Source organism: Agrilus planipennis, unplaced genomic scaffold (assembly GCF_000699045.2).
Source record: "Agrilus planipennis isolate EAB-ADULT unplaced genomic scaffold, Apla_2.0 scaffold123, whole genome shotgun sequence".
NCBI lineage: Eukaryota > Metazoa > Arthropoda > Insecta > Coleoptera > Buprestidae > Agrilus > Agrilus planipennis.
In genome coordinates, this window is record NW_020438894.1 from 779685 (window position 1) to 794110 (window position 14426).

The 14426-nt window shown below is 33.0% G+C and overlaps 1 protein-coding gene across 4 annotated transcripts in view; it reads right to left on the minus strand.

Moving 5' to 3' along the window:
- Positions 1 to 920: 920 nt before the first annotated feature.
- Positions 921 to 14426, minus strand: part of LOC108739396 — a 77999-nt gene continuing 64493 nt past the window's right edge. For 3 of the 4 annotated variants that reach the window (XM_018473278.1, XM_018473281.1, XM_018473279.1), the window contains exons 2-5: positions 10391 to 10430; positions 4288 to 4426; positions 2902 to 3023; positions 921 to 2156 (exon numbers count right to left, since the gene is read on the minus strand). In XM_018473278.1, the coding sequence (XP_018328780.1) occupies positions 1824 to 2156; positions 2902 to 3023; positions 4288 to 4426; positions 10391 to 10430 (634 nt within the window). In that variant the 3' untranslated portion in view covers positions 921 to 1823. Of the gene's footprint in view, positions 2157 to 2901; positions 3024 to 4287; positions 4427 to 10390; positions 10431 to 10554; positions 11013 to 14426 lie in introns of those variants that run through there. The other variant, XM_018473280.1, reaches the window with a different exon arrangement.

Below are 14426 nucleotides of genomic sequence, written 5' to 3' on the forward strand. Positions count from 1 at the left end.
GTACCGAGACAAGTTTTTATGCTTACTACAAGGAAATACCGAATGTTTCAATGTCAATCATGCATTTTTCAATAAACGGTGTGTTTTTATCAATAAGCATTTAGCCTAGCCAATCGGTCATTTATTTACGACTTAAACACTTATTTTTTTTAATAGTAGCGCACCATATACGACTTTTTACTCGCGGTAAGCACTGGTAGTGAAATACAAGATCGAGAATTTCTACAATTATTCGATTCCTAACAAAATTATAATTTAATATAATTTTGCCAATTTAAAATGACTAGAAAAATGTAAGCAATTGTAGCCAACTAATTAATAACAAGTTAGCAGTAATAGTATTTGTCTTAATCAATAAAACTTGATTGTGGGTAAATATTATTTGTAACCATATCGGCGTTTCTTTTTTAATTTGGATCTTTCTCACAGCGAAAATTACTTAGACGTTGACGTTAGAAGTATCACGTAAGCACTTTCGGGGAAAAAAGGGTTTGCTCATTTTTGATGAAAAAGATAAAGGGGGTCCAACATATTTTGGATAGTATTTTGTTCTTATTCTCAAAATTTATTTGCTTTTTTGCGGTAATGAAAAACTAAAAAAATATACACATTATTAGGTACGTGGTATTTGATGGACGTTCCCTTTACAATTGGTTGGCCCGGGAAAGAAAATACATACTAATCTTTAATTAAATGGTAATTGTGAAGAAATTTGGCAACCTTTAAATTTTAAACCTATTTATTCCCGATCCGCTCCTTCACATACTAGCTTTCGATTAAGTACGAAACTTTTTATCTGGTTAAAATCAATAAATAGAAAGAATACATTCGATTTGGAATAATTACCTTAAGCTAATGGAGAAATAAATAACTGCAAAAACGAAGTTAATACGTAAACAATGTTAAGAAAACCNGGGGTCCAACATATTTTGGATAGTATTTTGTTCTTATTCTCAAAATTTATTTGCTTTTTTGCGGTAATGAAAAACTAAAAAAATATACACATTATTAGGTACGTGGTATTTGATGGACGTTCCCTTTACAATTGGTTGGCCCGGGAAAGAAAATACATACTAATCTTTAATTAAATGGTAATTGTGAAGAAATTTGGCAACCTTTAAATTTTAAACCTATTTATTCCCGATCCGCTCCTTCACATACTAGCTTTCGATTAAGTACGAAACTTTTTATCTGGTTAAAATCAATAAATAGAAAGAATACATTCGATTTGGAATAATTACCTTAAGCTAATGGAGAAATAAATAACTGCAAAAACGAAGTTAATACGTAAACAATGTTAAGAAAACCCCATGGGGGTCAAATAAAATCCTAATAAAAATTTGTACAAAAAAATACACGTGGTTCTAATAAACTCCAGACAGGTTTGAAGTCCTTTCTCTTAAACACGGAATGTATTGAATACTGATACAGAAATGCACTGGAATATTATTAATAATAGGTATTACTATTTGTTATTAATATTATTATTCTCTACTATTATTATTATTATTATTATTATTGTGACTTTTGCCGACGATGCATGGGGAGAGGCGTACATTTATCACTTATACGTAGAAGCAGTCTCTTTAAACAATATCCAATAACAACCACAACGTTTTAGAAAAATAACCAAGTCCACAAACCAATTCAGCGATAAATTTCAACCTCTAAAAACGTAATCCAAATGGCCCCGTAACATTGGAGACGAAACAAAACGCGTTACATTGAATATTATTGTTCTTTGTTTTTAGTTGACATCTATAAAGACTTTTGGACTTCGCAATGGTAAGAACGTTGGATGTCGAATATTAGACCATTTTGTTTTACATACGGCGTTTCCTCATTTGAACGGGTGTCGTGATACCGCAAAGATTTTTTATTTCGTCTGCCATCTTGTGCTTGTGCTTGATTCGCTTCATTCTCCGGCAGAATTCGTCTTTGCTCTCGTATGCCGTCTCATTGAAATGATTCTTGTCTTGGATGAAGCTCTCCGGCTGACACCTCCGCTTGGTCATGCCTCTTCTGGTCAACAGTTGCGAACCGTTGGCCCTGAAGAGCATCATTTGAGATTTGTTCTTCATCGAAACGTACTTCGTTGATGCGCCATTCACTGGTAACTCTTCAAAGGTACACATCGAAAGATCTTTCGGATTCCTCTGTAAATAAAAAGAGAACAAACTCCTACCACTTGCCATCTTATTATATCAACTATTAAAAGCCAACAGCCTTAAAACTAAACCAGAACTGATGAAATTTATAAATTACCTAAAAGAAAGTGAAAAGTTTAAAATCGGATTCCCGGTTTCTAACTAATTAGTTCTTAGTTCTCATTAGCGGTTGATCATATTAAATAACTGACCAAACCGCAAGAGCATGTTAATATACATGCATACAATCAGTATATCGCCGTCCTCTGATTGTCTTTATTGCTAATTGTAGTAATTTGTATGTTTAACATAAGACGGTATCTACGTTACAAAGGGAATCTAGTGCGATGTATGTGAATTAATTAAAAGTGACTGCAAAACAACAGTTAATGAAATTTACATTTCTTACCTACCCGTTTATTTAAAACAAAACTTTCGCATTCTGAAAAATTAACCGAGAGGTTCTTCTTATATATATATATATATATATATAAAACAGACACTATCCATAAGAAAGAATAACCAGNATATATAAACATATTTATCACTGTATATTTTTGAGGAAACTTTACACAGTTTTAATTGTTATGGTCCTGTTTATAAACGTTTTCGAAAAACTTCTAGATACTAAAGCGTAAGATAAGATTAGGTAACCCAGCAGACGTTGATTTATATTTTAATAACCTAGCAAAGGAATGCGAAGTGTTACATACAAATGTAATAGCAATAATAATAAATTATTATTATTACTTACCCGTGCAGTGAGTTTTAATTGTACGTTCTTTTTTGCTTTCTTCCAGCAGAAGAATGTGTTGGCCGTTGGATCGAATAACAGAAACCCATGAGAATCGGTGAGTGTGATCATATAAAGTTTGTCTGTAACAAAAAAGAAACTCCGATATTTCGATTTGCGTGGAGGTGGAACTCGATTTTTGGTGTAAGTATAGTAGTATTGTAAAGAGATATTGGGTCAATTATTATTTAACGACATACGATACGTATTCTGTCTTTCCTATATGTGTACTGAAAGGCAGTTGGAACATATCCTCTACAGCATATATACACAGCTATAGTTGTCGCTTACGACCACCCTACCTGATTAACTACACATTTAACGATGTAACCTACATTTATCGGACGTGATTTACCCATGTAGTATTTTCTACGTTACAAGTAAGTTAGTTTACTGTGCTGTTGCGTTTAAGATGCAAATCATCTCCCAATAATTGCATAGTATGAGGACTTATGGTCACTTTTCCACGTAATCACCCTGAACATTGAGACATTTGTCGTACCTGTGGACGAGGTTTGCAATTCTATTTCTTCACAGAATGTTGTCATCGTGTTTGGAAGCGCTGCCCATCCTGCTACTTACTGACTAAAGGGCAACGATGGAAATTACTCGGCGCTAGGTGGGGACTATATGGCGGGTGGTGAATAATGCCCAATTGAAATTGCCCAGCACCGTGAGGAGAGGCACTGCCAATTATAAATGTCGTTAGGACCATTTCTTCTTCGTTTGTTTAGAGTAACTGTCCGACCTAGCAGAGATCAATTTCTATCTTTCCCGCTGCAAAACTAACGAGGAACTTCAGTTCAACGTCGGTACTCATTTGAGTTCACCGACGACAACAATTTCATTAAGATTGTATCGCAAAGCTTGACCACAGGCGCTACAAATGCCTCAATCATAAAGGAGATTATGTCGAAAATTTTAGAATTGTAACTTTTAGTACTTAATAGATTTTAATCTTTAGCATTTGATTTATTGACACTGTGGTTCCATACTGCCACGCGTCGACCTAAAGTAACAGTTAGTAGTAGTTATTCGCCGTTGGTTAATTAAAATTTGAAATTTGTGCGCAATTATTCTAACATTTGGGTACACAAACCGTAAAGATTGTAAGTATTTTATAGTTCCTCAGCTCGATAAAAATTTGACTTACACTTCTTTTAATAGGGGTCAAAAATATTTTTGGAACGCACTAACTCATTATTATCTTGCTATTTACTCAAGCATGTTAAAAACGATTATTATCGAACAAAAATGCTAGTATATAGTATATGCTACATATTATTGGGCAGGTTGTAATATTTATGATGATTTCTTGTTAAGTGTATAATAGGATAGGTAACTCACGTTTTTCGTCAGCGTCTGCCGTGACTTCTTTGCCCCGTATCCTTAGATACCTCTTCGAGCAGTCATTGTAAAACGCCGCCGGTTTCACACGTTGCAGATCATTACGAAAAGGTCCACAGAGGGCCAAGTCAATATTCAGCTGCAACAAAAGAAACAAAGAATTACTTGTTGTTCAAGTTGTTAATAAAATCAGCTATTAAGAGGGCAATACGGGATACCCACCAGTTCCTTGGCATAAATTCATCCGCTGTCTACAAACCGATAGCGAAAGAAATACAGGAAAATGTTTTTGAAATGGCATCTACTAATTAACGGGGAGATCAAGTTTCTTAAACAACACATGATTAAATAAATAAAAATTGAAAATCTAACTGAAACTGAATATTTAAAATCATACTTTTTCAAGATTCTGTTCTATTAGATACACCAAAATAATTTAATTTTCAATTTGGACAAGTTACAGCTGACAGATGATGAGCAATTGTTAACGAAACGCTGAAACTTTTTTGGGATGGGGTTCAATAATTTGTTCATTTGGATTATTTTAATGTATAAGAACTTCTTACGTTGTTATAGTTTTTATATTTGGAAAAAATGGTTCTGTGGGGGTTGCTAGAAGTACAAAAGGTTAGAAGCGTTCAAAATGTGGTGTTATAGGCGAATGATGAGGATACCGTGGATAGAGAAGGTTAGAAATGAAGAGGTGTTAGAAAGAATAGGAGAACAGAGGACTTTCTGGAAGTCAATAAGAAATAGGCGAGATAGGTAAGTAGGACACCTTCTCAGGCATGAAGGACTAGTAAGAAACATATATTAGAGGCAGAAACGGGAGTTAGGAGGGGTAGAGGTAGACCTAGATTAGATTACTGTTCGCAAATAGTTAATGACGTGGGTTGTTCTAGTTTTAGGGAAATGCGAAGATTATCACAGGATAGGAAAGAGTGGAGGTGCGTGTCTAATCAGTCTTAGGACTGACGACCTTATGATGATGAATTGTGCGCGTTATTAGCCACAGATAGAGAGGTAGATGTCAAATAAATAAAAATAATCATTTAAGATAGTCATAGGCAGCTACACATATAGTTATAAAGGAATTAGATTCATCTTCAGTAAACAGCACGTACTGTTTGTGAAAGTTAAGGCTAAAAGTATAAAACATTTAGGAACATAAAACCAAATAAAATATTATTTATTTGTTTGTCTATTTATTAACGTAATAATACCACAAGGATAGTGATTTGTTTTTACTTAGAAATTGACGTTACTCATGGTCAACGGAATGAAGACCAAAATTGATGGCATTAATGAATTTAGGAATAGGTAGACTGCTTGGAACTGAGATATCCTTTAGTTTGTAACAATTTGTGAATCAATGAAAAAGTATGTTTTAGAATTAGAATTCCAATATAATGAAGAGACTGCTTCACGTCACAGTGATGTTAATTTATCAGAGTCATTCGTAGTAGCAATTACCATAAAGAATAACAAATATTTGCTAAGGTGAGCACTTTTAGTACATCTGGAATGTCCGGCTCATAAGTAGGTTTTTACTGCAATAATTTAGAATAAACGCGATTAAACTATACATATAACAAACGTGTTGATAATTTGCAACTTCTAGACAATATTACACAAACAGGTGTTCAAAAACCGAAATAAAAAACAACATTCCAAAAAACGGTTTATTTTGAGGAGGTAAATAATCTCCAATACGTTATTATACGTACTTATACCTTCTGACTAAAGGGTAAGAGTAACAATTAGAACATTTAAAATAAATGGTCCGTAAATTAACTTTGGCGTGTTACTACATTGCCACTTGTTGGCGGTGGGTACATACCTACTTATGGTCAGGTAGCCTCTCCGGCCCACATTCTGATTCAAAAGCGGAGGTTAGGGCGTCCTTTCAGGAATTGTGGGAATGGGCGGGTAGTGGTTGGGGAGACACAGATTAGATTAGATTAGATTAGATTAGACACACAGACGAACTGAAGACAGAAAAAAATCGAATGATGATCTAGGTTCTAGTGAATACTACTGTCGCACAGAATTTACCTAAATGATCCAAGGAAATCACAGAAAAACCTGAACCAAAATTGACGGACCCATAATGGAATCGGTGTCCTCCGGAATGCTATGGAGGCCACTTGGGTTCCTATCGAGCGGGTTAGCTGCATGTTATACTTAGTAATCTACATGGGTTGGGGCAACTCATTAATGCAATAAAATCATAGCCTATCCGCGCCCAACTGACCGATGGCCGATCATTTTTATGATTCCTTCAAAAGTAGTAGGCAGTGAACTGACCGTCGATCACCCATCTTCCGTTTCCGTTACAATATTATTTTTTTGTTTTACATTTGATCAAACAACTTTTAATCAATTCAAAATATTTTCGCTTAATCCGTTACAAAAATAAACAAAATAAATTATATCCGCTAAATCTATTGATTTTATTATCAAGAAATACGACAGAAGTCTTGTTTTCAAATGAAACACAGCACTTTTTTTACATAAATTATCTTTTCTATGACAGAAATGTAGCGTTAATAACAACAGTATTAATTGATAGATTAGATTAGAATATTAATAGAGTTTATTAGGTATTATGGTTTTACTTTTTTGTATTGTTTTCCTTTTATCGAATATAATACGAAAATTACGTAACTGTACCTGAGATAATAGGTACCTGTACTTACCTACCCATGAGGCTGAGGCTTTTATTTCATCACCTTTAATAACGCTATGAAAATCTTGAAATGTGATTTATTTATAATTAGATAACTGTTCAAAAACGTAAAAATTAAATCCTTTGACTGTGTATATATGTATTTTCATTCAAATTTCCGCCAATCATACACAAACTGCATTGCCTATTAATTAATACACACAGTAAATATAAACAGGAGAACTGGTACTTCAAAAAGTAGGTTTACCTTCAGCTCACTAATCTAAGTTGTTGTAAATTAAATTTAATAGTCCTACTGTAGCTATTATTCTATTGTTTTTCTTTATTGCTATGCCTAATATTAGTCGTTAGCGAAGTAAACACTAAGTATAGTACAGACACCATATTGTCTGTCAGAGTTTGCAAATTTTGTTTGCCAACAAGTCACTTAATTCACTTGATATGACGATTCCTTAAACATCACGTATAGATAAATTATTTTGTTTCGTTCCGTGTAATTACAAATGCTTGCATACTTAGGTATAATTTTGAATATTTTAATATAACGAACGTATAATATTCTTAAATGTCAACCAGAAACGATTTCTGCATAGTTGTATTTATTTTTTTTTTTTTTTTAATATTTTTCGAAAAGCACTCAACTGAGAAAAATAGTAAACTTTGATAGTTCCTAGAACAATAAATTTTAGTTACGAATACCATTATTCTAACTTATAAGTACCTCATACTATGATTTCTACTATTTAATGATAGTATAGTGTATAATATTTGCTATTAATATGCAGTAAGCATCACTGTTTTGTTGTCGATTAACACTAGCTACTACATAACATTACTACAGATTTTAACGGAAAAACATATACTGCAAAGAATCAAGCCAAGTAGGGCTAAAGGGTTTTTTATAATTGTGAAGCCACAATCGACACTTCGCATTCAATTACGAGGCCTCGTCAGGGCTAACAAACAAGTATTATAGTTTTAAACTGTCCACCCGGGATAGAAAACGAAAATTTGCAATAAATATGCAATATAAATTGGCGGGTATAAACAGCAGCATTTTGCTCTTTGAATAATTTTATAATTTTTGCATCAATTTACATCGTATAATTTTTAAATTGCAAAAATGTACGAAAACCAGTTGTAAAGACGAGTCTAGCTGCCCCAAATACAAAATTTGTGGATTTTTCTCATGTTAAAAGAATATATGTATGTATTTGGTTTTGGGTTTCGCTACGTGTTGCTTTATTAACATTGCAAGTAGGACAATTTTAGTATACCTAATACGATAATTTGGTTTCAACAAAAAAATTACCTACCTACGACCAAAACAGCTGACGTGTGCATCGGGGCACTGTTCCGAAATTAAGTATGCTACTTGAAATAAATGATAGTGCATATATGTACTTGACGTTTTAATTGCTGAAAGAAGGGTAAAAGTGATATTTCAAAAATAATTTGAGCATTTTTTGTTGTTATTAATGAAAAATTTTACCAAGAAAAGCTGTTTCTGCAAAAATTAAGGAAAAGGAGGCATACTTTCGTTAGCTGATCCAATTTTATCGAAACAAGGCTGGTATTAATGCAATTTACATTATTTCACAAACTTATCTTTTCTTTAGAATAAAATTCCACTGTTAGTCTTCATGAGTCCTCATAATATCGAAAACTAAAATAAGAGTAGAAAAGTTACAGTGACAATGCTACAACAACGCTGTTCAACTAGTAAGCTAGGTACCTATACTTCGACCGCTTCTCGGCGGTTATCAGTGCTTCTGCAGAATATCATTGAATTACTAGGTCTACTTTTTGTTTCATTGTATCAATAATTAATTACTGTATCCAAATGATCGGAGATCCTCGCAACAACGTTTTTAAAATTGGTCCAGCTGAAACCACAAAGTAAATGCGTCCTTACGATTAGTTAAAGCACCAATCAAAACGGTAATTTTACGACATCGTTGTCTATCGAAAACCAAACAGTCATAGTGAATCCCACAGTCAATGCTAAGCTATTTAGCAGAGCCCATCATCACACCTGACATTGCACGTTACCGAATTGGTTAATAACTAAAATCCAACTTTTATATGACTCGAGCTTGTATTTTTCTTCATTTACTGCATTTGTGCATTTTGTATGCGTATGTTGCTTAGGCATTTCCATTTACAACCGACTCAATCGTCTGCATTTAAACGAAAATTAATTTTGTTACTTACGCAATTTGCGACATTCTTTCTTGCGCATGCATCTACATACCTTACATTTGCAAATCTCAAGGGGAAACTCATTAACAAAGGGAAACAATAAGCAGCTATTTAAGTTTACAACGCGACATTGCGAAAGTTGTGTCATAAATAAGACCGTAATATGGTAGGTAGGTAGAATGTAGAATTGAATTGTGCGGCGTCACTCAGTTAGTATGGTACTTATGATACGTATTTTAACGCACCGAATTCCGCAAAACTCATAGCGGTTTCGACACGATTTTCCCGGAGAAATGTGTACGTTGTTCGCTAGTTTTCGTTCTAAATTTTTTCAGTTTATTTCCCTATTACTCTTGCAACGTACCTAAATAGTGATAGCAAATAACAACAATCTGACGACAAAATGCAGACAATACAAATCTACGTAAAATTGCATAATAAATTAATATTATAAAAAGAATAATCACAAACAACAATTATTATACGAAATATTTCATGTAACGCATTGAAAATGAATGGATCAATTCTGTATTAACCATAACATGTTTTCCTGTATTTTGTTGTGCCCACCTAACTTATATCATAGGTGGTTACAATTAATTTAATTTAGGAAGCAACTTTTGTTGTGCTTGCTTCCAAAATAATAAGCTGAAAAGGCATGTCGTCGGCAATGACTGATTTATTGCTATTTATAAACTGTAAAAGCACATTATTCACTATTGTAAGTAACATTATGCATTTGTAAATTGAATTATTAGGAAAATAAAAATACCAGCAAAAAAAAAAAAGAAAAAGGACGGAAATCTTTCTCCTATCAATAGACTGTCACGTTGCACTTTTCGAATCTTTATTTATTATTATTTACTAATCGTAAGAGAAAAATATAAAATTGTACTCTGTAGTATTTCAATAAATTTATTTGACAAAACTCGATAAAAGTTAGTCTACTTTTCGCTGTAGTCCTATTTCTCTCAAGAATTAAGTAGGTAAGTACATACAATAAGATACAGAATACATAATTCTTGGGTTTTCCAACAGACCTGGTTGTTGACTTTTATTAATTACATTGTTAACGTTCAATTTTTATTCCCAAATTGTACTTAACGAGTAAGTACCTACAATTAAATGTCTGAATGGTCCGCACGATTGATTTGCATTTTGTAGTAATCAAAAGTTTGTAGGTAAAAATATGGAATATTAGAATATACTCACCATCATAACTAGAGCCAGTACTACTAAAAGCTGTGATATCCTGCAAACAAAAAGAAAGCACAAGTTAGTCACGTCGTTCGTTTTGCGTTTTGCGAATGTAACATTCATTCACTTTAAGTCCATTATGCAAATTGAATTTTCAACATAATATAGCACCTACGTACGGTATTGGGTTTCGACGGTATACCATAACCGCTAAACCGCATTTTATTTATTTCAATGTCGCAAGACAGAGATTCATTTCATCTGTTTCAGTGAGTAATGGAAGATGGATATCGGAAACTGTTCGAAACTGAACAACTGCACCTGCTTTTTATTCGATATAATATGTACTATTATTCATTATTAATTATTATTAAACCGTGCGCGGACACACACACAATCATTTTTGAACAATTCTCGAACTCGTTCACGAGAATGACAGAGAAATCGACTTGTTAACCGTACGAATGAAGCGGCTGCTTTGATAAGAAAGCTATGGAAACATTTGGTAAAACAAAAATCTCAGGTATGCGTCGTGAGATAAAACGATATAAGTGCGGTACTGAATATGTAGGTACACATGAGGTGGTGGCTACTCGAACGTATGTGTGCGACATGTAGCGATGTCGTCGTCGAACCAACGACGTATTGTGATCACTGCAATAACCTTGCAATTTAAGTGCCGTTGTAAATATAAAATGATAAAACGAGTCGAAATATGTCACACTAATTACGTTTTGAAGAACCGATTAAACAAAAGAGAATTATTGTAAAAGAACAGATTCGTGCGAAAATAGGCATTTACAGTTTATTTTATATTGTAGGTAGGTAGGTACTTGTTTCTACACAAAGTTTAAAGCTGCTCTTTTCTTCGCGTTTCATACTAAGTAGGAACATACCTACCTAGGTACTGTAGAAGCAGGAAAAAATTGCATTCGTTTTTTTTTATTTTTTTTAAGGTGGATCGTGATTATAGATGCATAATGTAATATATAAAATTAAGAGTTCTAGAATAATAATAAAAAATTAAATATAGGTAACAAGCTTTTTAAGACGCAGTTTTTTCATTTTCTTAAAAATTCTAAACGCGTGAACAAATACAGTCACAGCATGCATTAATTCTTGACGTAAGTTTACAGGTAGCACTAACTTTTAATTTTTTAGACCGTTGCAGTGTCGCGGCGAATCGCTACATTCAATTCCGCCTAGGAATTCTCGAAAGCAGCACTACTTCCAAAAAACGCTATCCAAGCGTTCGTCTAGGCGGAATTGAAAGTAGCGAATCGCTCCAAGTGGCTGCGACATAGCATATAGGTATGTATCTACATAGGTAACGCATTTTTGAATTAAATTAAAGCAAGTACCTACGCAGTGAACCATATATACAACAGATATATACTTAGTGATAAACTGATAAAAAGTAAGTCCGTAATGGATATACTTAAACGTTAATTATTATTTTGGCGGTTGTTTTTAACACCCTTTTCCATATGTACAAGTACGTCTGTTTAAATAGGTATAGGTATATCTAATAATACTGTAAACAGAATACTTTATATCTGTGTATCTGTTTTGTAGAAAAGTTATCGGAATCTTATCAGAATAATTGAAACGCTAGTAGAATTTATAAAATAATGTTGGTTACCATTTTTAAAATAGTTATCGGTGAACAACTCAAAAAGAATGCGAACAATTTTAATTGTTGTTATCATTATAGCGAATTCCATATAATTACGATAACATACGGGAAAATCCGGAAATTCGGGGTTAGCATTAGTGATAAAATTGTGTGTACCTATAGGTAATTTTTTCTCTTAAAACTTTACAAATTATTATTAATTGTAATACGCTTGTTCGTTTAGCTTTAGCACAACACATGTTACTTGTTTCTAGCCATTCTAAAAAGAAAGTTCAATTTTCAACTTCAGGATATTGATTGAATTGAAAAGTTGGTTTTTACTCACTACCAAACTTTTGATTTTATAATCGTTTTGAGCACTAGTCATTCATATATATTTCAATGAAATGAAACGATAGAATGGACTTTTTTATTAACAACGTTTTATTATTGATAGTTTTTATACATATATAGGTAGGTACTATGGATTTTTATAATCGGTGTTGTTGTTCTTTTTGTAGTTTATAATTAGTGATATACCTTGGCTAACTCATTTTTATTTCATTTGACTTCAATTTCTCGGTAACGTATAAATAATATCTCGCATTATCAAACAACAATCCTAGCATTACAAAAAATTCTTTAAAATCATTTAATGTATATCGCTTTGTGTCGATAAATTGCCACATATACCGTTCAAATCTATTCATTCGGACATCTGAATGTCAAACTACACATATCTGCTGTAGATATCAAACCGGCGCGGACTACAACTCATCGCAACATCGTTTAGTCAGTGTTGAGCAAGAGCCTTCATGTTAGATCGTAACATGTTGAAAATTAAACGTGGTGCCATTTTGTTAAAATAAAGACAATCGGTTCGCGAGTAGTGTTTTGTGTGTTCAGAGTGACTTTAATACTATTCGAGAAGATCGATTTAATACTTTGGTAAGCTATTTTTTTACCAACAATAGTTAGTATTTCTTATGAACTTCTCGTAATCGCTCCATCAGTACCAGCAGCTTGTATTGATAATAAGATGGTTGGATACTGTACAAGAATAATCACTTTATTGCGCAATTTATTTTAACAATTTATTTATTTGTGCCTGAAATTATCAAGTTATTTCATGATACGTGAAAAGTATATTCAATGTATTTTGTCAAATATAAAATAATCAAAAACCTACACATCCCCTTGCGTATAAGTGTACGATATAAAATCTAAAAGTAATATGTATGTAACCTCTGGTTAGTACTGCTACCTTGGGGATAGTTGTTAAGCTTAATATAAATAATCATAGATTTAACTTCATTTTGATTTGGTCAAGTTGACTGTGTTTATGTTATTTTTTAATGTTTTATTTGTGTCAAGAACTCTTGTTTGGTTGAGAAAGAACGTGTAATTTAATTCTTTTATTCAGAATAAAATCACGTATAAAACAATCTTAGATGTATATACATATAAATAGATGTTTGTTGTGTGCTTGAACGTACTTGTGCGAATCAGCCAGGATAACTGGAGTAATTCCCTCAAAACTTAGTACACAATTTGAAAACAATGCTGTTTGGGTAAGACATCCCTAGAAGTGCCAGAGATGAGAGTGGGAGAGGAGTGAATTGGTAAGACGACTGCAATATTAGTGTCGAATCCACAGATTTTGAAGCCACTGGACTGAGAAGAATAGTAGTCTTCCCGATGACGTTTAGATCCTGATTCAGTCACATCTGCGTAGGGGATGATGTAGGGATAGAAATGGTTAGGGATCGAATAAACAGTTAGTACCTAAATCTTATAAATAGGTAACACAATAACGGTCGACGTGAATTTATGTTCGTTAAAGGTACAGATGGATAGATAGGTACATGTCGTAGCCATTACTTTCAATTCTCCTAGGCGATTTTTATATGAGCGAAGGTTTTAAAAGCGGCTATCTTACGTTTAGGTTTAGCGGGTTTGTGAAATTTTGCATTTGACATTAGGACAGCTGACTTTTAGTACCTACGTATTATAGTGTGACAGAAAGTGTACATAGATACAACCGAAGATTCAGTAATACTTTTTCAAGCTCCACTTTGATATTACGAATAAAATTAATATTTTTATGCGAATCAATTTCTTTGATTAGTATACCAAACTAAGAATGATAATATACAAATATTAATTTAATGCATACACAAAGTATTAAAATCGCAAAAATATTTAGTTAGCCGCTTTTGGAACTATAGTAAGTACTGCTTTCAAAAACGCCTATAGGCGTTATTAAAAGTAGCGATTAATAAGAGCTATCTTTAAGGAATAGAAAGCCTATTTATATTATATTAAATATGGTGAGTTTAAATGAATGCTATCTACACGATCTAAGGATCAGAAATGAATGATCACTCTTGCGAGAGTCCGAAAGTGCGTAGGCAGTTAAAAAATTATGCATAGGTA